The sequence below is a fragment of the Catharus ustulatus genome, chromosome 6, assembly GCF_009819885.2.
Source record: "Catharus ustulatus isolate bCatUst1 chromosome 6, bCatUst1.pri.v2, whole genome shotgun sequence".
NCBI lineage: Eukaryota > Metazoa > Chordata > Aves > Passeriformes > Turdidae > Catharus > Catharus ustulatus.
In genome coordinates, this window is record NC_046226.1 from 16,407,046 (window position 1) to 16,431,559 (window position 24,514).

At 41.5% G+C, this 24,514-nt stretch overlaps 1 protein-coding gene across 1 annotated transcript in view; it reads left to right on the forward strand.

The window, feature by feature from the left end:
- Positions 1 to 24,314, forward strand: part of ITPK1 (inositol-tetrakisphosphate 1-kinase) — a 142,229-nt gene extending 117,915 nt beyond the window's left edge. Inside the window, exons 5-10 of the mRNA XM_033063888.2 lie at positions 3,124 to 3,222; positions 5,102 to 5,142; positions 8,636 to 8,801; positions 10,806 to 10,873; positions 12,355 to 12,517; positions 17,781 to 24,314. Coding sequence (XP_032919779.1) covers positions 3,124 to 3,222; positions 5,102 to 5,142; positions 8,636 to 8,801; positions 10,806 to 10,873; positions 12,355 to 12,517; positions 17,781 to 18,100 — 857 coding nt within the window. The 3' untranslated portion in view covers positions 18,101 to 24,314. The remainder of the gene's footprint in view (positions 1 to 3,123; positions 3,223 to 5,101; positions 5,143 to 8,635; positions 8,802 to 10,805; positions 10,874 to 12,354; positions 12,518 to 17,780) is intronic.
- Positions 24,315 to 24,514: the final 200 nt, after the last annotated feature.

The window sequence follows — 24,514 nt, forward strand, 5'->3', positions numbered from 1 at the left end:
TCTACTCAGCAGCATCTTAGTGCAGAGCACAAAACTGAGTACTGATGGTAGAAAAGCAACAGCATCAGCTCCTTGCACAGGTTCTGGGTTGTATCAGGTCTGTGTCCTGACAGAGTTCCTTCTGCTAGCAGTGTATGGCCAGTGCAGCTGCACAGGAGGGGTGACATGGCTGTGGCCTCATGTTGTAGTAGTTCTCAGACTGCTTTTATTAAAGTGCTTTGTCACACTGGGCTCTCAGGTGCAAATGAGAATAGTGCTTGGTTTTAGATTGGAGGGTTAGGCTGGAGCATCAGTACAAAGGGTCAGCAGTGGAGCCAGAATCATGACACCCTTCTCATCTCTAGACTGTTATGTTTACTTGTTTGTGTGTATTTACTGTTGCTCTTTCTGGCAATGGTTTCCCATGGTGTCTTGTCACTGTTGGTTTGCAAAGAAGGAGTGACAGTGCCAAGAGTCCAGGACCTGACCACAACTCCGTGAGTTCACACTAAAGCAGCTTACTCAGCAGGAGGGGATGGAAGGTTCAGGGTACCACTGGGTGTCATTTGCACTATGGTGTAGTTCCAAGCTGATGTAAATCAGTACTGACTTGACTCTCAGACACTGAGTGAGGTCTGTCCTGGACCTCAGTGCAGAGAAGGTGTGCAGAGACTGCTGTCACTCTGATAGCAGGGAGCTTGTGATGGGAGAAAACTTTAGCATGTGTTTGCCGCCCTGGGAAGGAGGAGAGGATGATTGCTGGCAGCTGAAGGATTTTTTTTTTAACCTACAGCTATCTTTAGAATTTCAGTATGTGCAGTTAAACTCAGAGCAGCAGCTTTCTAGTTGTAGGCTGTACTGGAATCTTGTGTTGGGTGAAGATTTATTTGTCCTCAGGTCTGGCTGTAAATTAATGGTCTGTGTTAGAGATTTCAGTGGGCTAGAACTGCCCTCTTGGTAGAAAAAATGCCAGTGCTGTGCAAACCCAGCCAGAGCACTTTGAGATGCTAAGAGTCTTCTTTGTTGTTTTTGTTGATCCAGGTGGTCTTTTCTAAGTACAAAGTCAAAGAAATTACTGTTTGCCCATTCCTTCATCTCCCCATGCAAGTGTCATGTAGTCAGCAGGAACACTGAATCCTCCCTGTTTCCCATTCCTGTTTGCATGAGAGAGAAACCGAGGGAAGCGAGATGGAACCATACGTTCCTCTGCATCTGTACTCTGAAGGCAAAGTTATTTGTGAGCCTTAAGCATGTGGGTGGGAGAGCTGCCAAGCCAAAGTTGTTCCCAAGTATCTGTAAACTAAATCTTATTCCCTAAATTCATCCAACTAAGGAACTTTAATTCTGGCAAAGGCTTGTAAATATTACAGTACCTGTCGCTTTTGGATGCTCCTTTCTGTTTTCATAGCAGCAAATTGAAAGCTTTGAAATGTAGGATGTTTTGTTTAGTTTTGTTGAGGTTGACCTCAAAGCATCAATCTTTCTGCTCCTTTTAGAATGCATGAAAATAGCCTTTTCTCAGAAAACTCTTGTAGTGAAAACACTGCTAATGAACAGAGTTCTCAGATATTCTGAAAGTTTGGGGATGTATTTAGATATGTGTACCAAAATACAGAGAGTTTTGCATCTCTGTAACTTTCAGTTATTCAGTTTTCTTTATATAGATACACTTACAATGAAGTGAAAAGTATTCATCTAAGAAATGTTTATAAAGTGCTTTCTGACTGCATGGCTGTCTCAAGAGTTATGTTTAGCTTTGCTGGAGTTTTAGTTCACATGTACTTTTCAGTTTCTGCACCATCTGCACTGCATGGTCTCCACCTGTTTGGATTCAGCCGTGTTTTGCTTATTTTCAAGACAAGTTGCTGGTTGATACAAACCCGTGACTTCAGTTTGCCAGATACAGTTGCTCCCACCATTTGTGCTTTTCTCCAGATGCTTCTTGGAGGAAGGTGTCATCCTGTTTCTCTTGAAATGTCTGAAAAGTGAGTCTTGGCAGACCCATTCTGAATTGTGTTCAGTACTGTGCAGCTAACTCAAGTTATAACTCATTTGTGGCTCCAAAGTTAACCTGGCCACAGCTCAAACTCCATGAAAGTAGTACTTTTTAAGGGCTGTGCTCACTGAGGAGGCAATTTAAATAGTCATTCATACTTGTGTGATGTCCTTGATTGACTTAGTCAGTGTTGTGAATGTGCACACAGCTTTTGTCTGAAAACCTGTGGGCCTGCTGACCCGTCTCAGACCTATGGCTGAAGCCAAGGTTCTCTGTACACTTGAAGTTGCAACCCAGCCCTCTTAAGCGATTTATGTGCAAGTCCTATGAGTCCTACAGCGGTTTCTGCCTTTCCTGCCACATTCCTAGGGAATTCTCAGTTCTAGAGTGAAGAGGAAGTGTATCCTAGAGCAAGTCAACTCACCAAGTTGCTAAGAGGGCTGGGTTTTGACTCCAACCTTCCTGCAACCCCATGTGAACAAGCACAACATGGGCAGAAACACTCTGGAGCAGACCTGCTCCATTAAATTTTACCATGGTTCTCGTGATTCTTCTCTTCACTCAGAGCTTGCTGAGGAGTCTTGACGTGGTAGTGTCCCAGCAGTGCTCTGGTTGGCTTTGCCTGACCAAATGAACACTGAACCACTGAGCAGAGCCATCCCAATGAACAGAATGTTCTGGCACCTTGTCTGAAGTAAATGCACACTGGAATCTGCCACCTGAGCGGCCCTACAGGAGATATGGCTTTGTGAGACTGCCTATTCTAGTCATATTTGCAGACCATTCTGGTTTTTTTGTAAAATGCTATAGAAAATTATGCTTGAAGGCATAAAGTTAACAGCTGAGATCCCAATTGCTTTTCACCTCACTGGCTAAGTCTTGTGCAGCTATGTGTTCCTAAGCAGGTGATCATTTTTGCTGCCTGTGAAAATACTGGCTTTATATTGCCATTTAGATTGTCTGAAAATTGAGCCATTCATTTTCTGAAATGTTTGCAGAAACCCAAACTCAGGCCTGGCTTACAGTCCTTTTGGGTGCTTTATTATAAGCTGAGTATCAAGAATCAGTTAATATGGAGAAAGCTGGTAATGATTCAGCTGAGAAGCTAAACCCTCATTTTCATATGAGTCTTTTTTATTTTCTTGCAGATGAGAGGATCTGTTCACCACCCTTTATGGAGCTGACAAGTGCCTGTGGAGAAGATACCTTGCAGCTTATAGAGAAGAATGGACTGGCATTCCCATTCAGTATGTACATGGGCTTTTCTGTGGTGCTTCTAGTAGGTTCTAAATACCGCCCATGTATCCCCCAAAACATAGCCAAAATTGTAGGAGTGGGGTTTCTCTGCCAAAAGTGTCAAGGATGTTAAAACTTTCCTGAAACAAATGCTGTGAGGCAGTCTGCTTGGAATGTGAAACAAATCCCCTCCCCCTCCAGCTTTTACTTTGCCTTTTATTGATGTTCCTTACTTTCAGCACCTCGCTGCAGTAAACATGCATTCCTGGGAAATGCTAATAGTTCTAACAAAGTTAGCCTCTTGCCCTGAACTTGTGCAAGATGTTTCTCCTGCCAGCTGCATTCATTATTTTTCTTGGGAAAATCACTGCCTTGCTGACTGTCCTCTTTTTTCACCCACCTCTCCCTTTCCCTGGTCCAGGGTACAAATACAATCTTAGAGGGTAAAAGAAAGAGGGTTAACACAGATAACAGGTGCCAAGGGCCCACAGCTCAAACAGCTGCTATGAACTGTTTGTGCTTTGTAGCAAGTTTCATTGCAAGGCTTGTGCTTTAATTCGTTCCTTTATTTGATTCCTTGCAGTATAAAGTGAGCAGGATCGTTAGTCGCTGTTTGTTCCCTTGGTGCTTGCCTCATTTGTAAAGTTCAGAGGTAAAGTCGTGTGGAAAAAGCATGTTCTGCCCTCCCTGCCATCGCTCTCGCAAATGAGGCAGGTCTCCTGAAGTTAGCTTGTGAAGCAGTGATTTAAATCCCACTGAATGGTTTTCCCTCCTCTTCACACTGTGATCTCAATACAGACTGACTAGTCCTCAGTAGTCAGCAGCATATATTCAGGAAGTCTGAATCAAACCCACTAAATGATGATGAAATTACAAAATAGCACTGAAAATTAATATACCTTGGTATTCTGGGAGTGTTTTTTCATTTTCCTGTCTCTATTTTTATTTTTTCTTAAAAATGGTCCAGCTCTCCAGAGCATATGTCTGTGAGACTTCATAAAACACTTTCTGAAATTTCAAGTTACCAAGTTATTTTGGACTCTACTGCAGGTTATTTCCTTTCATAGCTCCCTGTCCTCTTGCCTAGCAATTTGATTCTTCCAACAATCTGCAAAGAAGTCTTGTCCTATCCACCCCCTCACTACTTGCAAGTTTTCATCTCCTCTGCTTAACGCATAAGTAATATAATCTCTAGTAATTGTGTGGGTCCTGGGGTCTTCAGCTCTTCTCTGGCCTTAGAGTAGAAGGAGCATGTTTCTTTCCTCTCACTGGTTTTCCTCCTCCTCTCAATCAGGATGGAGGTGAGAATCAGGATATACAGAGCAGATGAATGTGAAGGAGAAAGGAAAACTGTTAGGCTTTCTGCCTTTTTCTGTCCTCTTCTATGGTTGCCTGTGAAAAATAAGTTATATCTTAGTTTGGTTAGCCCATTATATTTCCTGCTCTTCTTTGAAAACAGGGAGGTAAGAAAATAAGTTGGTTTCGACTGTGTCCCAGTTCCTTTGTTTTAAGGGCAGTGGTGTTTTGTGGTAGCTCGAGCCTCTGAAAAAAATTACATAGCTGTGAAAATGCTCTCTGAGTGGACAGGATGGCAATTCTAGTACTAGTACTAACTTCTTAGCTGATGCTTTGCAACTCTGTCCAGTCCTAATAAAGCGCTGTGCTTGTACCTTAGTTACGGGAAGGAATTGAGAGAGTAGAGCTTGGAGTAAGCCAAGCTTTGCCATGATTGTGGACTGGTCAAGCAAAGACTGTCACTGGTGTCTAATACTGTCAATGCCTTGGTCTGGTGGACTCCAGTGTTTGCATGTGTGGGTGGCAACAGGATTATAGAGGTTTTGGGTGTTCTCTTTCAGTGGTGAATTGTTTTTTTCTTATTTATTTATCCAGTTTGTAAAACCAGAGTGGCCCATGGAACCAACTCTCATGAGGTGAGTTAAAAATTTTTGCAGTATTATTACCCAGGTTTGGCTGGTGATTTCCAATCCTGTAGTGGGTAGAATGAGGGCTGTGCCCAAACAACTTCTCTTCCCCACCTCTTCCCCACGTCTCCCTCATGTTTAATTGCACCATTATTTTTTCAAAAGTCTGAAAATAAGTTAACTATGATTTGAACCTCTTGTCATGTAAGCTATTTTTAGCAGTTTCTAGCTTCTATCATATTGTTGCTTCTAGCAGTTTGTAGTCTCCAGTCAACTTTGTCTGCAAGAAATCCCTTTCAGTCTCTGCTTTGTAAGAGGTTGCTAAATAAAGTTTCTGTCCCAGAAAGTTACTTTTCCAATATATATGTGGTACATATGAGAAGTGGGTTTGTGCTTCAGATGAAGCAGCTGGCTCCTTTCCTTGAGGGGGGAAGGGAGTAACAAATAGAGATGGTTTCCAGGCAATGCTCAATTGTAATAACACAGTGGGATCTGTGGGGAGAACAGGACTGGTAGAACTTATCTGCCTTCCTGTAAGGCAATTGCAGCTAAAATGGTTGTATATTCCTGGAAGGAGTGCATTACCTATGAGACTAGCTTCCTCTAAATTTAAGTGAGTTGAGTCCTGTTTTAATTCTTTTCCATTTGTGCTTCCTGCCTTCCTGCTTACTGCAGATCAGTTTTGAGAATCCAGCCCTTACTGCTGGCTCTCCTAACTCCTGGCTTCCTTTGTTAACAACATGGCCACCAGTCCAGATTTCCCAGCTACTCTTGAAATGTGCAGGATGAGACATTGCTGCAATGTCTCTAAGAGCTGAAGACCCCCAAAAAAATTGTAAATCTAAATGAGCAGAATGAACTCTTGACTGCCCAGCACTTCCTTTTAAAAGTGCAGTGAGATTTTTCAGGCAGGCCTTACCTTGGCTTATTTCACAAGCCAACAAACAGTCCTGTTAGTTTGCTGGAGCAGCTGCTATAAATTTTTGCTGTCATTTCTGAGAACACTGAGAACAATCCCTGAGACTGGATTGATAATGAATTTAATGCTCCAACTTTCTTGCTGATTTTTCTGCCAAGAGTTCCTCTGCAACTGCAAACTGAAATGCATGAACCTCTCAGTACTTGTCCAGTTAGTCTTGGACTTTATTTCCCTGGTGAATCTTTCTTTGATCTTCTTTCATACAGTGCAGACACATCTAAGCCTCCTGCCAGAGCAAAAATTAGACTAAAATTCAGCCATAGTCTGCACTTTATCACAGGAACTTATGACTAGAGCTTAGGAGGACCCCTGGAAAAAAGCCTGAAGTGTTGCATAGTACTTTACATAGTAGCAGTAGTAGTCACTTTTGGAGTTGCTGAGTTCTCAGGAGTGATCCAAAACTATATTTATGATCAGAGTGGAACTGTTCTGGAATTGCTTATGGTTAATAATGACAAGGGAAGCATAGGATAAATATCTGCTTACAGTAGAGTCTGTCTAAAAGATGGAGCATAGGTCTAGAAGCAAAAAATTGTTGCCTATTTTATTAATGACTTCTTGTCTGGCTTTTGGTAAATCACTTCATTTTTTGTGGATATATTTCTAATGCAGAGCTGACACTGAAACTAGAGTGCTGACCAGAAACCTGCTTTTTTTCATGAGATGGCTGTTAAGAAATTTCAAGTACTGACTTGTACTGACTTGACAGCTGAAAGTGCAGGATTGAGTTTAAGTTTGGTGTGTGAGTTTGGGTTTAGTGTGTGAGTTCACCAGGCAAGGCTGGGAGATTCCACTTTTCTCATGTAAGTACTTGCGGTTGTTTAGGTGTTGTTGAGGTGATGTCACCCTTTCTGTGGTGTCCCTAGTTCTACGTGGCTTCTGCCCTAGCAGTGGCCTCAGCAGCTCAGCACTTGACATCCAGTTTGCCAGCACCATTTGTTAAACTTGAACAGAGATGATGGCTGGAAGTTGTACTTACTGGCTGCCAGCATGTCAGAACATAACTAACCTTTGGTAAAACTGTCATGAGAGACCCATAGCCTGAAGAAATGTATTCAGAATTCTTTTTTTCTGGGTATTTGAGCAGACAAGAAGGAAAAGGCAGAGAATCACTATGTTTTGTGAGATTGAATTCCTTACAGGCGTTGTCAGTAAAAATTCTTGATGCACATGTTTTGTTTTGCCTTCAAAAGAGCTCTGCATTTATAATGAGAAATGCTATTTGGAAATTATGATATCAAATATTGTACCCACGTTAGTGCCAGACACAGCAGGTCTGTGCTAGATGACAAAGAACAAGTGCACCCTGGAAGCAAATTCTTGGAGCTCTATTCATGCATGTTAAAAACCATGAGACGTCGCAGTGAACCAGCACAACGCAGCACCACAGGAGTTGTATGGGTTGTGTGCTAGCCCATGGGGCTGCCAGCACAGAGCTTTGCAGAACAGAGGCTTCACATAGCATCCAATAGTCTAGGTCAGTGCTGTGCTGAGAGGATAAACTCTGGATTTTCACACTTCTAAAATAGGCTGAACCTGTTCATCTTATGTTTATTTGTGGGAATCAATTAACTAATCGTGGAAGAGAACACTATAGGAAGAGCACAGTTCTTGCCAGTGTGATGTTGTAGATACTATAGTGCCAACAATCCACACAAGAGGAGGAAGAGAACAATGTTTCTTGCCACCAGTAAGGGACAAATGAGGTATGATGTTGTTGCTGTGAATCATCTTGATGGATGATTCTGTCTGTTAGAGAAATTTCTTGCATAGGTTGTTACCACTCACAAATTCACTCTGTGCTGTGTAATAGAGACAGCAGGAATATCATCTGCAAGTAGGTATTGAATGCACACATTGAGTTGAACTCAGAAAATATTAATCTACTGAGTTATTGTGCATGTGTGCAGACAGTTATTTGATTATTCATAAGGGCTAATAAATGCCTTCCTTTCCGGCATATTTATTCCAGTGCCTTCAAGAGGACTATCTGTTTGGATTAATGGGGTGAAACCAAGCAGGAAAATTGAGAGGCCAGCATTTGTTAGCAGTAAGAACTACTAGATTCTGAGAAATGTCCTTTGATGGTGTGGGTGAAGCCCTGGTGCTTAGTCTGTTGCAACTGGTCTGAACCAAATCAGGGGAATAGAGCTGTGGGGAAGAATTTGTGTAGCTAGTGCACAGAGCTGTTCCTTCTGTTGTTCTCATGATACAGGCTTGTATTCAATACAAACTTTGTCATCTGTGTTGGTCAGATGTTTTACCCTTTTGCTGTACCTGCAGTTGCAGTAGCTTCCAAGTAAAGGCAGCAAATGCAATTGCAAAGAACTGCGAAGAAAATGTTGATTGAAAATGAAAGCTTCACTGCCAGTAGTGTTTGCAGAGCTATGTGTCAGTAAAATGAAATAAAATGAAATAGAGCAAGATGCAGAGAAGGATATGTTCCCCCTTGTTGCTTGTCAGGTGTGGGTAAGCATGAAATTATTGCCAGAATTGTGCACAACCATGTGTGTGTGTTTCCAGATGGCGATCATCTTCAACCAGGAAGGCCTCAAAGCTGTTCGCCCCCCTTGTGTCATTCAGAGCTTCATCAATCACAATGCTGTGCTCTATAAAGTTTTCGTGGTTGGGGAATCCTACACTGTGGTGAAAAGACCATCTTTAAAGAACTTCTCTGCAGGCATCTCAGGTACGTTGCATTGATTTAAAAGAAAATGTCTGTTCTTGCAGCCTCAGCAGGAAACATCTTTGAAGAAAAGATCTGTGAAAAAACTGCTGAAGTGAAGGCAGCTGGCTGGGACATATCATGCTTCCTCTTCTGTATTATTTCAATAGGAAGGGAGATAACTCACCTGCTCTGGAATACATACAAATGGCATTCATATAGTAAATATTTATGCAATGGTAACCTGAGTCTTACCTATTAGATACTGTTTTATGTCATGTGGAAAGGGGGAGAGGGAGAGAAGTTCTGTCCTTCCACAGTAAGTTCACATGTCATTTGTTCCGGAGTTTGTTTATAAATGTGCTTTGGAGAGAATTTCCTGGATTCCATCATTTCAGCACTTCCTCTCCCTGTTTTTACCTTGAATATGTATGTGTTTTAAATTAAAGATCACTTGTGCTCTTGCCTAAATGAGCCTCCCTCTTCATGTGAGGCCCAGTGTTGAAAATCTTGGTGGGAGATGTCCTTTGGTTTGTAGATATCAGCTGTGTTGGGGAGAAGGAGGAATGGATTTGCCAGGGAGGAGACTGATTCTTCTGTTTGTCACTAGAGAGCAACGCTTGAAGGGTTTTTGTTAACGAATACTTTGATTTCCTTTATGGAAAAAAGCTCCTTTCCAGAGAACTGCATTCTATGGCCCACCAAAAGCATATGTCCATGTATGCTCACCAATGCATTTCACACACAAATATGTATTCTGTTAGTATAGGTGTAGTAGGATGCTGGTAGAAGTTCTTGTCTGTAGCTGTGTGTGCCTGTAGTCACATTTAGGTCTGCTCAATGCCCTGATCAAATTAAGTAGGCCACAATCTGTGTTCATATAAACTGTTAGGATAGTTGGTCTGTACTTTTGCTGGAAGGGAACATTTTAAGGCATCTTTCTAAAAATACCTTAGTTAATGCCTCATATGTTAGTGTAAGACTTCAAAGTTATCTGGAAGTACACATAAAAGTGAGTTTTGTTGGCAGATTAGGATAAGCAACTCTGTCTCTTACCCACATTGGGAGAGTTTGAAGAGGCCACAGGAATCCAACCTGGCAGATCTGATGGTTAAACAGGTCTGGTGGCAGTGAGACACTGAAAGACCTGAGTGTCTAAAAGTACAGGATCCTTCTAAATAAGAGGAAAGACAAGAAGTCCTTTGGTAGTCAGACTGCAGTGGACTTGCATTTGCTTTTCACAGCTTTCCTGTCTTTATTGTATGTGGCCCTGAGGCTGTTTTTGAATATCCAGTCAGAGATTAGCATAGAAATATTCTTGGTGGTCCCACCTGCATGGTGAGACTTTGGTCCAGGTGTTCTGTGCAGGTTTTTTCTGTGATGCCATCAGTCTGCTGTGGTGGGAATCCTAAAGGGAGATATGGTGGGGGATTTCTTTCAGCCAGTAAAACATTCAGCACAGAGGAGGTGGGGTGGGAAGTTCTGCTGTAATTCTCTCCGCAGTTTCCACTGTATTTTGGTAGTGGCTTCTGTCACCTCGGAGTGTCTCCTGCATTCCTGTGGTGACTCCAAAAGAAGGACAGGTCCTGGCCACAAAATGTATTGCTTTCTGCCATGGTGACAGTGCTCTGCCCAGGTTCACAGGGCTCTCAGTGATTGCAGCTTCTCCCTTCTGTCACACACCTTCTCCTTGGAACAGTCACTTTTGAGTATAGCACATTAGTAAAAATTAACTTATTTGATTGAACTTAGTTAATTTACTCTGTTGAAGGAAGGAAAACTGATTTTCTGTTCACCCAGTCTGTGATTCTATTTATCTGTGGTCTGAGATCCATGGGTGCTCTGTCTGTGGATCCTTGCCTGTGCAGGCAGCCCAGTGCCAGCAGGCAGGAGAGCCCTGTGGGTGGGATGGATGGTTGTGACCAGGACGAGATTCATGGGGCTGCACTGCCACCTACTGTTCTTGCACTATTCCTTTGGAAATTACAGTCTAGTATAAAGTTACTTACAACCTGTTTCTAATTGCAGACAGAGAATCAATATTTTTCAACAGCCACAATGTTTCCAAACCAGAGTCCTCATCTGTCTTAACAGCGGTAAGTACACTTGGTGTTTCTCCCTCTAGTGCAGCTGGATACTTATCTAATTCTTCCTTATGGAAGTGTTAGTAGCTAGTGACTCTCTTTCACAAGCTGTCTGCTTCTGTGTTGCAGGCTGAGGTCTGTTTGGTACCACGAACCCGCATGACTGGGTCCCATTCTGGTTTTCCTTACCGAGCTCCGGTGAGGAAGAACTTGTAGCAGGGATGTGCTGCTTCCCAAACTACCCAGGGCTAATCTAGGCAAAGGGAAGAAGGAGGTTCTGAATGCAAACACCTGGCTTTTTCCTGTCCAGAGAGATTAATAAGCATAAATCATTCTTCTAGGACTCAGTTCTGTGAGGAAAGACAAACTATGAAAATTAAAGCATAGAAATTGTGTTGGCACAAGGCCACAGAGGGCCAGTAGTTGTCTGCTGTGTGAACATGCCCAAGCTTTTACTATGGACCATTTCTGGGTGTCCTTCAAGACCAGCAGTGCCAGCACACTGCACAGTTTCATGCTAGCATCACCAGTCCTTTTAATAAGATTTGGACATATGAATACTAACAAGTTCTTGGGCACTTGGCTACTGAGAAAGTCACTTTACAGCACTGGGTCCTTTCAATCTCTTGAGTCTTGGGATTCTTTTCTGTTTCACAAGCTCTGCTGGGGACTAGTTTCAGATTTGATTTTGAATTTTTTGTAAAACACTGGTAGCATGGTAAATATTAAAACTGTAATTCTGCTAGTCATAAGTCCTTTCGTGGTTATGTTGAGGGAGAAGCCATTACTAAAAATTTACTTTCAGAATTAGGCAATGTGCTCTTGTGGTTTAACCTGCGATCTCACTCATACAAATACTTATTCCAGTCATGCTTCTGTAGGCATAACAGCATACTTCTACTGTGTAACACATTATTTAAAAAGTGAAGAGTGCATCCTCCAGTCATAAGTAACCTGAGTCACTCAATAAGTACTTACAAAATAATTTGTACATGAAAACCCTAAATATAAAATATATGCTCTGCCCTTAAGATATCAGCTGAGTTGTATCGTTTGACTCAGATTAAACTAACAGCAGGAGTCTGTCCTGTCAGCTCTTTAACACAGACCTTGATCTACACTGAAATAATAGTGATAGTCAGAACTTTTGCAGCACAGGGTTAAATATGCCACCTGTATATGCTTTTTTAAGGTGCAGATCTAGTACTTAAAATAATGAGTCTGATTCTCCATTCATTCCTACACTGCTTTGCTTCTATAGGTGCACCAGAATGAAGAGGAAGAGCTAGATGCTTTAGAGCAGATGAATTTCCATTTTAGGAAGGATCTTGAATAATGAAAGCAGTTTCTCTTTGGTGTCTTTCTTGGTTTCATGCCACTGGTTCTCTACAATTAGATTTGGTGGATATGCACCTGGAAACTTCTGAAAATCAATCTTTCCACTAAAAAGGCTGTTTCAGAGTCCCTTAGTAATGTATCTTTTTCCATTATAGCTGGATAAAATTGAAGGAGTATTTGAGCGGCCAAATGACGACGTCATCAGGGAAATCTCTAAAGCGCTGCGGCAAGCTCTGGGAGTTTCCCTCTTTGGAATTGATATCATCATTAACAATCAGACTGGGCAGCATGCAGTAATTGATATAAATGCATTCCCAGGTAAGACAGGCTTTACTCTCCTGCTTTGTGGAGCAAGCTTTACTGCTGTTGTCTCATATCATTGCTTCCCAGGCTGGGGGTGGGACAGCAGCAACCAGATGATTCTGAGATCAAATTCAGGTCAGTCTGGGGTGGGAAGAACTCTAATCTAGATATGTAACTGAATTTGCAACTGAAATATTAGCTCTTAGGAGATATGGTCAAATTTTAGTGGCCAGTTGTAACATAGCTGTTGTGCCCTCCTGTGCAAAGGGAAAGAACTGCGGTGTGGGATTGTGTGCTGGACCTAGCCTTTCTGAGCCTAGCCTTCATTCTGAAATGAAAAGAATACTAAATTCTATTTTAGGAGAGCCTTTAAAGATTTTTTTGGAAACAACTAAACAAGCTCCTTGATCACCAGAATTGTTAAAAGGAGTTGTAAGTGTGAATAAGGGTAAGGCTGTAATGGTCTGTCACTTGTGCTAAATTCAGTAGTCTAACCCAGGAAAAGAATACATCATCTCATTTGATGCTGTTTTGCAGGGTGTTTTTCTCTCTGAGAATCTCCTCTTAATACCTGAATGGGGGTGTTTGTTTCCAGAGACTTACACAGGCTGTTGTGTAGTTTCTTTAACCTGTCATTGAAGACTAAGTTTTCAATATGGCTGTGGTGTCTTTAAATCTAGAGGTCTTGTCCTGAGCTCCCAATCTCCTTAATTTTTCAAGTCAGGTCCTCATTCCTACTGCCTGTAGTGCCTTGTCTGTCTGTCTATGCAGTGACTGGCTTCCTCTCAAAACTCAGCTCTGCTTTTCTCAGGTCACTTCTCAGCATAGCTCTACCACATGGTGTTATGCTATTTGCAGACCTATGAAAACACTCTTCTGTCCAGGGCAGTGAAACAACCTAAAAATTGGGTGTTAGATGGAGCCATATCATTTTTATGAATAGGATTATATTTCAGACATTGGGTCTTGAAGTCAGTGATACAGAACATTCTTTTACAATCCTCTATCCTGCATTTTGGTTTGGTGCTTCATCTTTTCAGTTTGGAGTAGTTTTTTTCAAGAATTGTTTTGGATTTGGTACTTTGCACAGACTGAAATTCTCCTTTCCTTGAAATGTTGAAAAGTCCACATTGGGGAGCAGCAATGTGGCAAGCATATATTTAGAGAGGACCAATGCCTTCTTGTTGTCACTTAAGTTTGCAGAACTGCTGCGCTGTACTTCTGCCTAAGGCGACAGTTTTCAATATTCAGCCCAAGTTCTGTGTTTCAGCCTGTGCAGTAATTTGTCTTTGAAGGGACTTCGAATTAATAGTTTTTTAGTCCTTGCCAGAGACTTGAGAGCAGAGAAGTTTCTTATGTACTGATCTACACTGTGTCTCACACAGCAGTTTTTTTGGTGGTGAACGTGTGGGTTGTGATGGAAACTACTGACTATCACCATGGGATGGATTGAAGACCAGTTGGAGAAAAACGAGAGGATAGCAGCAAGGCCCAGGCATACAGAAGAGAAGGCAGGGCAGAGAAAAAACTGGCTTCAGATTTGTAAAAGGTAGCAGACCTGAGATGAGCCCTGTTCATAAGGTCTGCTGAGGTCAGAGAAACAGCAATGGGGTAAAATGCAACAGAAGCAAAGTTGCATCTCAGCACAGAATACGCTGTTGCTCAGAAGCATGTCCAGCACAGGTAACTGCATTTCCCTCCAAGGGCCTTATGATTTAAGCCTGAAGAGTTACAATGACTGACTGCATTGACAGAGCCAGCACCTTGCTAGTGAGAAGTTCAAACTCAGCCCACCTCAAAAGAGTCACCAGTGGGCTGCATCAGCAGTGGGATCTCCCTGTTCCTGTGCAGTGTGGTCCCAGGAAGTGCTCTTCCTTGCTCTTCTTCCTTAAATCATCGTAGCCTTCAAGAGTTGCAATGGAGCCAAACTGGAGCCAACCCTCCTGGGCATTATCTCTGTACCACTGCTTAGAAAAAGGGAGGGGAAGAGATGGCCTTTAAAGAGTAGTCACAGTCTCTTTGATGGAACTCAAGCCATGGCCAAGCCTGACCAAAGCCTTGTCCAGCTGCCCAGAGGCTTGCTGCCTTTCTTGTGTGCTGTCTTCCATGTTTACTGGGCTTGAAGCTCATTTGAACCCGCCACTCCACAGATGTCATCTGAGATGTGTTTAATGACAGAATTGAAAGCAGGTGTACCTGTAGGAGGATGTTGTCTGTTACCTGCTCCATTAGCACCAGTGACTCTTCAAAAAGATTTTAAAGATAAATGTCCGAATGGCCTATTGTGTCTTTTGTTCTGTGGGGAACTACTGGTACTATATTTAGCAGCAGTTACCAGCTGAGATATTGGATGGTAGGCACAGTCACGTAGCATGTGGGAATCATGTTTGTCTGACCTCAGATAAGTGAGAGAAAAGGTTCCATGTAACCTGCTGTCCTGTGGTTGTGGCTGAGCTTAGCCAGCCCCAGCAGCTGCAGGCTATCACCATGCAGGTGAACTGCTGCTCTGGTGAATCTGCATGGTAGCTGTGAGCATCAAATCTGAATGTGCATTTTGTGTGTGTACAAACATTGCTGTAAATGCAGGATATGGGCTGTCTATTTCTTTCTGATGAGGGGAAGATGCAGAAAAGCCAAGAGTGACAGATCAGGCAGTCTCTGAAAAATCAGGCAGGTAGCACCTGTAATGCTAGCTTAAAAATGCTCATAGCCATTTATTGTCTCCACCAAAGCTCACAGAGGTGGACACTTGTTTATTTGTTTGCATTGCTGGTTGGTCATCTTTCCTATCCATGTTCAGCCAGAGGACTCTGGAGACTGTTCTCAGTATAGCAAAATTCAGGCATTTCCAAAATTGTTTCAAGTGGGCAGTGCTAGGATAGCACCTGCTGGAGCACGATTCTTGCAAGTTATGTTCCAGGCACGCAAAAATTATGTCCTCCCACTGATTCCCTGTGTGACACGAATTCCAAATTCACCGCCAGTAGTTTCTGAAGGTGTAATTTAATCTACACTTCTTGATTTTGTTATTGTTGCAACACAGTGGTGTCCCACAACTGACTAGTTTGAGAAGCATACAGGAGCCCGAGGTGAACCAAGTGAGGCAATACCCATAGTTTGCAGCCTTCCCAGGTGTCCTGTGAACCAAGAGTTGAGACAGCTAATTCTCTGCCTCCCTTCCTTGTATTTCTTTTTTTCAAGTTTGTGAAGTTTCTGCTGAGTGACCAGACAGAATTACTTGGGTGTTTCCCTCCAGTGTGCAGAGGGCTTGCACAGACAGAGCTTGCCTGTTACATACAGCTTCCTTTCACTAACATCTGCTGATTACAGGGCAGAATAACTGGCCATCTTGTCCCTATTAAATATTTAAAGCAACTTCGTTGTGTGTTTGCCAGGTGCTCTTCTACAAGGCTAGTTTGTTTTCATGGAGCAGACACAGAACACTCTGGGGTACTATGGATCTCCTCGCTGAATATTAAAGCTGTTACTATGGAGATGGCTTATTCCTGGGGTGTTTGAAGCACTCTGAGTAGATTTGAAGGCTAATCCCATGGCTTTTACATAAGCAAGAGAGCGTAACAAGCACTTCTGTCCAAGGGGTGGAGATCCTGTTCTGAGTCCCATGGCCAGCCCTAGGAGTTCTCGTTGCCCCCTGCTGACCAGTGGATTATCATGTGGGGCACAGGGAAACTTGGTGTTTTGAAATCAGAGATTTGTTTAGTGAATCCCTTCAAGGCCTCTGAGAAAGGAAAACTTCGAGCTGTTGTCTCACATTGCTGATGTTTTGTGTGACCTGTTAAGTATCTGAAGAATTGGGACCAAGTGCAATAAAATCCAAAGTAATGTAGCAACCTAAATAAGAGTTAATTGGTTGCCATATGGCTTATAAATACACCATAAAATCCCCACATTTGTTATAGATTAAATTATAGTCTTATTTCATGTTTTCAATGAATTTGGGTTTTTTATTGCCTAAGGAAGTTGGTCTTTACAGGATAATGGAAATTAAAATTGAATTAATTATGGATCTGATGAACTCTTCTGCCCAGTGATTACATCACTTAATGTGTTTTAAAGTATGCATTTACTTTGTGGTCTCTGGTTCTGCTCATGTGCTGCTGTGTGACTGTGTGCTATTCACATGGGTCTTTTAAACTTACTTATTGCTTCAGTCTCCTGTATTAATACCAGGTCACTTCCAGAATACTTTTATAGACATTTTAAAACAATCAGCCTATCCCATTAAATAACACTGAATGTCATATGTCACCTCTAGATACTAAGACAAACTGGTAATAATCTTAGGTAATGCAGTAGCAGTTAAGATCCATTTCAGGACATTGTACCCATATATTGCATGTCTGGTTCAATTCTAAAATGAAATGCAATGATAAAACTGCCTGTAGCAGGATGTTCAAAATAGACCCAGAAACTCTGTACACCTGCCACCTTTGGGTCACCAAACTGTCATGTCTACTGATATTTGAGCAACTGTTTAAACCAGGAAACTTGTTATTAAACTGCATTGTAAATTGTCTGGAATCACTTAACAGAACATGCAGAAAGGTGGTTTCAGTACCAAAATAAATGATTGATGTTTCTATCAAATACTGTGTCATTGATACACGTTTCCTGTCCCTCGGGTGTTTTAGGACATAGCAGCAAACCCTTTACAGGTGTCAGGTTAGGTTAGGTTAGGTTAGACGAGCATCACAGCGCTTCTTGCTCAGTGGGGAGCTGCCTTTTCTGTGGGGTATAAAGCCAGCCCTGCTGTCCTCTGAGGTTTCCCTAACTGAGGGTATTGCTGGGCAAATTCTGGAGAGGGTCCAGACCCTCAAGGAAGCTCTGCATTAGAGCTGCTTGCCATAGTAAACCTGGAAATGGCATGGAAAAGATCAACATTATACCAAAGAGTTTGCAACTTAGGGAAAAATCTGGACTTTGCAATAAATGATAGAATTTACCTAAAAGTAGATCTACATATATATACTTGGGAGGAAAAAGAAGCAGCAAATCTGAAAGGCAATTGTTTTTCTCATTAGAAAAAGACTTTCATTGCAAGAGTCTCTGTTCCTCTTTTTGCTGATCTGCTTCTGCTGTCACTTGAAATGATGTCATGGAGAAAGCCTTTTTAATCAGTTTTATTATCAGCATTTTTATGATCAGTGGAGAGCAAGGACACTCCAAGAAACAAACTGTTAAAAGAAGCCTATCAAAGAACCTAAGGAAATTACTTAATTTTCTTTTTTTTCCTCTTTTTCATTTTTTCTCTTTTCAGGTTATGAGGGTGTTTCTGAATTTTTCACAGATCTGCTGAACCACATAGCTGCTGTCCTGCAGGGTCAGGTACCTGAGGTGACCCAGCTAAACCGCAGCAAGCTCCTGGCAGAGCAGAGCGGTGGGATCATGGACGAGCGGATATGCTGTGCTAGCACAGGCTGTCTCAGCGTCATGGGAAAAGACTCCTGGATTGTGGAGAGCGAGACCAACAGCTCAGTAAAACTGCAACACCAGAGACTAGGCTGCAACTCGGCAGTGTCCCCCAGCTTCCAGCAGCACTGCGTCGCTACATTGGCAACAAAAGCTTCTTCTCAATAACTTGCCAATGCCATGGACTGAGAAAAAGCCCCAGGGATACAAATTGTGGTCCCACAACCAGATCAGGCTTTAACAATACAATTGACAAAAAAATGGAAAAAAACCCCACCATAAAACACAACACAAAAAAGCAAAATAAAAAAACTTTCCATTTGATTTAATCTAACTTGCTGATGAAATGGACTGAAAGGGGAAGAGCGAGAAAGTGATCCAAATCCATTTCATCAGATTCCAGTTGCAAATTTGTAGTGAGTTTACACACACATGTGTTTTAACACTAGTCCTTTCATTGTGGGAGGGTTGCTCTTTCATTTCTATTGTTCTTTGTAATCACTGGTGACCAGCATTTTAAAATCGTACCTCATGGTGTCAAGAAGATAATAATGTTGAAATGCAGTGTCTGAATGTAACAGTGCTAGAGATTTTGCCTAAATAACTCCCCGTTCCTCTTTTTTCCAGGTAGACCATTGCATAAGAAAGCTAAGACAACTTCAGTATCACTAAACCAAATCTCTTGAAATATTGACCAGTCATGATGTTGGCAGGTAGCTTGCTGTGAAGCTACTGCACTTTGAGTAGGACAGAGCAGCTTGCTTCTTTTCAGGGCACAGAACCGAGGTGACCACCCCTGTTCCAGCTTTGCAGTTCCTCCTCCCCCAGGCCTCATTGCTTCACTCAAATTGGCTTCTAACCACGCTTACCAACAGCAACACGTTTCACCCAGAGAGGATGCCAGTATTTAGGTTGAATCATTTAGTAGATTAAATAACATGCTTTCATTTGTCTGCTAGTGCTGAAATCCTAGAAGAGTTAATGGAAGCAGCTTGTCTCTTAGCAGGGAGTTTAATTCTCCCTCCATTGCACTTATGAGCACTCTGGGAAAAGGCTGGCAGAGCTGTGCATTTTCCTTGGAGCAGCATACCTGACCTGTATATCCTGAGGGATAACACAGTCGCTGCCTTCCACAGATCCATGCTGTTGTACATTTTTTTTCTGTAAAATAGAAACAAAACTGTGTACCTTCATATAAGGTAGAAGTACGGGATAGCTCTAGTTTGGAGACCCCGTTACTTTGTTGAAAGCTGCCAGGCAAGGCCATATGGTAATTTACAACAGTGCTTTATACTATTTGTAAACTATAGCACAGCCAATTTGTATCTCTTGAGATATCTTCTAGTATGGCAGCATCTTCTGCTGTTGAGAATTCCTGCAACTTTTGCCAGTTCTGAACACTATATTGGAAATATCCAAGTGCTAAGAACATAAACACTATTTTGGTAGAAGTGGCCTTCTCTTCCCCTTATTAGCCCTAAAAAACATTTAAGAGGGGTGGTGGTAAGAAAATTTCCTTAGTTAAGCTCCTAGCTTGCAAATACAGGAATTTCTGTCTTTTCTATTGCACATGTTCATAAAGCATCTGTCACTGCAGCATTTAATACCAGTTTGGTTGGTATCATGTGTGAGATGGCTACTCAAAAGGAAAGGGTCTAGAACTTAAAGCCCAGGTAGATTGTGGAAAGATGATTAAACTGTGTAAAAGATGTTACCGCCCTACCTGATGGTACCAGTCCTAGAGAGGAAAAAGTTTTGAAGAGTGTTATGTAGCAGTTCTTTTATGTAAACAATGCTTTTTCCGTAGGAGAGATTGGTTTTCTTCCAAAATGCCATTCTTGAGAACTTCCTGTAGCCAGGTTTGAATTCATCAGGATGATTTACACAATAGAAGATAATTCCACCTCCAGAGGGATTACTAACTTTAAAATATTTAAAATATAGGGACTGAAGAACCTTATGAGTGTGGTATCAGTCAGATCCCAGGGTGCACATAAGCACAGCCAACTTCCTCACGTGCTGCAGTTCTGTTCTGAGCTAGGCACCCTTCACAACCCTTATATGCTTTGAGGCTGCTGGATCCCGTGTTGTCTGCAGCTCGCAGGTCTCGGATGGCTGTGGTGTGAGTGAGTCAGATGTACATAGGTATGGGTTTATAAAAGTATTCGTGATAGACCAAACTTTCATAAAGCCATGACTAAAATAAAATTGACATCTACAGTTTGGGGTTTGTTTTTGTTTGTTTAAAATAAAAAGTGTTTTTATCTTACATGTGTAACAAAAGATGCCCTCAGGAAGGAACTTGCCAGTGCATATTTTTATATGGTACTTTCTTGTAACCAGCTGGTGGAGTGTTTGTAGACTTGCCTATTGCTCCCTTTATTACAATGGCTTGGGCTTTTTTTGGTTTTTTGGGTTTTGTTTCTTTGTCGGGTGGTGGGGATGAAGCAATGATATTAGAACTGGGTTACTGACTCAAGACCTTTCAAACTAAGTATGTTTACATGAATCTGAGTGTTGGATCCAGTGGAAATGTCTGTATGCTGTTTCCTAGTTAGAACATCAAATAAGAATTTTATTTTCCTGGCTGCCTTCTGAATTTTGGTTGGCCTATTTTGCACTGCTTTTTTTCTCCAAAATAAACTACTGAAATATAATTGTGCATTTTAAACTTGTTTACAAATGATTGTTAGAAGTTTATTTTGTAATTCTCTGAATGCTTGCAGAAATACTATATTTAAATATTACTCCAGACCTTGGCAGTAACTAGAAAACAAGTTTAGGTCATTGGTGTGATCAGTGACATTTTTCCCATAGTCTGTAATTTATTTTTTATTTATCGAATGTATCGGTATCACTTTAATTTACCAGGTGCAGTTATGCAGGTACCTGTTGTGATGTGGCATTACAATAGAGTTTTGACATAAATTACCATGCATTGCTGTACTACTATATTTCCTTGCAGAAATTAAGGTAATGGCTCGTGTACTAGAATGTTGCTAAATCACAGAGGCAAATTGGGAGACCAATTTGTAAAAGCCAAAACTGTAAATTACTGAGTATCCAGACATACAATTACATTCTTGCAAAACATTTGAGCATGAGTATGTTATTAAGCTTGTGCTAAAGTGCTTTTCTGAATTGCTGCCTCATTTGGTAAGTTCAGGATAGTTTTGATTTAAGATAAGCTTCACAGTAAGTTAGTTAATATTCTGTAGTCTTGTCTTTCTTTGTAAAAGTAGAGGAGTGTAGTAACATTAGACCATACCAGAATGCCCTTGCTCTTAAAATTGCAGACAATCTGAGGAGATTTTCCATAATGTCTGTTTGAATTCTTTTTATTGTGGGTTAGAAAAAGGTTCTGTGTTTTCAAAGGCACAGCTGTTACTGCTGTGCTGATGGGAGCAATTGTATTAAAATTACATGGTCACCAGTTAGCTTTATAGGGATTTATTACTGTTCTGCTTCACTGTTTGAAATCCACTAGAACACCATTAGCTTGACTGGAATTTCTCCAGGTTTTGTGTCAGCATGGTGGAGATGAGACTCTGCTTTCCACTGAAATTATGGAATTAGCTTTCCCTGTTGACGAGAACTTGAGTGGTATTACTGCTGCCTATGATGTAAAGTCACCCTCTTCTCCCTCTAGCTGACTTGGCCGCATTGTGCCTGACTTTGTAGCTGTGCCAGAACATCCTGATCACTTTGTGAAAGCCAACTGCAGAAATGCAACCAAACCATCAGCATCAGTGGTAGCACTTGTGGTTTGTGTAATGCAGAACCACTGGGCCAGTGATGTTTTGCCTTTGGTTGAAGTGTCTGGCTGTGCAACCTTTGTCCTGAGGAGCTGATCAGCGAGGAGCTGATGACTGGGCTGGTCCATAGGTAGGATGGATTCCTTGTTGCTATTCAGACTGCTGTAATGTTAAAGCTGTTTAAAGATCTCCATTGTCAGTGTGGGAATGTTTCTGCAGAGGTCTGCAGCAGGTTGCACAGACTGAAATCTACCAATTTAATTTATTCTCATTGTAGATGATTACAAGCTAAGAACCCAACCCAAAGGCATCACGAGGTAGTGAGGATTGCTTGAGATAAAGCCTCAGGTTTTCTAGATCAACTGTGGGCAGTATCCAGCCAAGGAACAACCAGGTGGAGGAGTGGTTAGATAATAGAGGCAGAACACTGTTTAAAGGCAACAAGACTAAATGGGGCCAGAGGTGTTTGAATTGCCTGTCAAAAAAAGCAAAACAGGAAAAGTGCTCCCGTTGTTTTAATCAAATTTTTAAAATCCAGACTTCTCAGTTCTTAGACTAACACTGATTTCCTCAAGTTTTTGCATGGCAGCAGTGACAAGTGAGTCAGGCTTTTCCACACTAACTTCTAGTCTTGCCTTCCACAGCTGTGCAGAAAATTTTGGATTTTGGTTTTTTTTAGTGAACAGAGTCAGAGTTTGTAGCAATCTCCCTATGCACACACTTGTGGGAGTTCACTTGCATTACCCTGCTAATTTTTCCCCCTCTCTCCTTTTTAGTAAGAGATGTATTGATTTCTGTATTCAGTATACAATTACATTATTGTGTGTGTTTCATAATTAGGAATATGTGAAAAAACTTTGTGTAGATTAAAACATTTCCTTTAATATAATCTCCTCTCGCTTTCATAGAAAAATGGACATGCCATTGCAGATCACATTGCTGATTTTATTTGTAATACTGCTTTAATATCTGTTTCAGAGGAATGTAACCTCCAGAAAAGTACTTCCCACATCTTTACTACCTTCCCTTTCGCTGTTCAACCTATATGGATCCTGGCCATCAGCACTTGAGCTTTTGGCTGGATGGGTTTCATATCCTCCATGGATTCTGTCATATTTACATGGCCACAAAAGTTGCTTGAGATGGTTGAAGCTTGGGAGGATCTAGGCATAAATGGAGATGTTGGAGCAATTCCTCAGCAATACAAGCACAGTAGCATTTGTAGCAAGCAAAGGGAATTGTTTTTGCTCTGTGTGTTCAGGTGGCTCTTGGGGTCTGGTCCACTCTGCTCTTGGGGCAGCTTTCCTGTGGAAATAAAAAAATCCACTGAGAGAAAAACATCCTTTATCTGTGATGCAGAAGGAGGACAAGAAGAGTAGAGCTTGGGAGTAAAATCCTGGCCGGTGGACATCACGGTACCAGTTGTCCAGAATTTCACTCTGTGGCTTTTAATAGCAATCTGAGGTGATGTTTTCTTCCTCTCCATTATTCTTACCCTGAATCCACTGGGGCTCATGATAGCAGATGCCTGTGGCCCACACGAACTCATTAGCAGATGACTTTACCCAGCATGTCATGAGTTTGCAGAGGGCTCCTGAACTGTTGGGAAGTTTCTGTTGGTGGCCAGGAAATCTCTTGAAACTCCAGAAATAGCTGCAACAGCAAATGGAGTTCATTAAAATCAGGTCTTCCTCTTCCAGCATTTTTAAAGAAACCCATATTTTATTTCTTCCTTCATTCTTTACACAGTAGTTTTAGATATAAATTATTTTAACTTCTTTTTTTGTGTGTGTGAAAAGTCATATATGCATATATAAAGTTATTAAAAGGTTGAGAATATGTTGAGTATAAAATAGTGACTTCTTTGTTTCAAATGTTAGCAGCCCCTAAAAATGAGTTGTTTATCCTCTTGTAAAGTCAGTGCTGTAAAAAAATATTAAAAAATAAAAGATGTGTTAGATGTATCTTTTATTATTTATTTCTGATTCAGTATTTGATACAGCTTGTGTATACCCTGTGACAACCACATACTAAAACACTGTCTTTCTTAAAATGGAGTAACAACAATTCCTTGGGATCCCAACAATTGTGAGAGAATTAGCCCTCTGGGTGTGAATAGTGTTGGATATTGTCCTTCAGTCTGCAGCACTGCTTCCCACCCAAGCATGGCTGAATCTCGGGGACCATTGTGTGCGTGTGCTCAGTTTCTTTGGTATCTGTGTTCAAATCCAGCTGTACAGTGTTAACAAGTGTGTCTTGTGATTCGCTTCAACCTGGTTCACTGATTTCTGGAACATAATTCCCATTTTGAACTTAAATTTGTATAGAATTATATAAATCCTAAAAAGATCATGGCTTACTGTAAAACCCAAAATACTTGCTATTTGGCGTCTTCAGTTGCATGACTGATCAGATCAGACAATGGAGATGGTGCTTTCATCTAACAGCATTCATTTCAATGGTAATATATTAATTTTCTTTTTGTTTGCCAAGTACCTGTTTTGGACAATGTTTTGGTTTCAACAGTAAAGCAATATGCAGTAGGTATTGTGACATTATCTCTGTAATTGTTTTGAAGAGAGGATCGTCCCTTTCACATAATGAAAATAAATGCCTTATAACACGTTCTAGTTTGCTTCCTCTTTCTGAGTGGATAGGGCAGCGAGGTGAGCAGCTCATCAGGGGAGGTCTGTTTTCATGAGAATTCAGTGTTCACATCCCTTCCAAGTGCAGTTGTTCACAGCCCCATGCTCAGGTCTTGAACACCATCCTTCCATCTAAAGAAAGTCCTTGGATCCCAAATATTTGTGATTACTTGAATATCCAG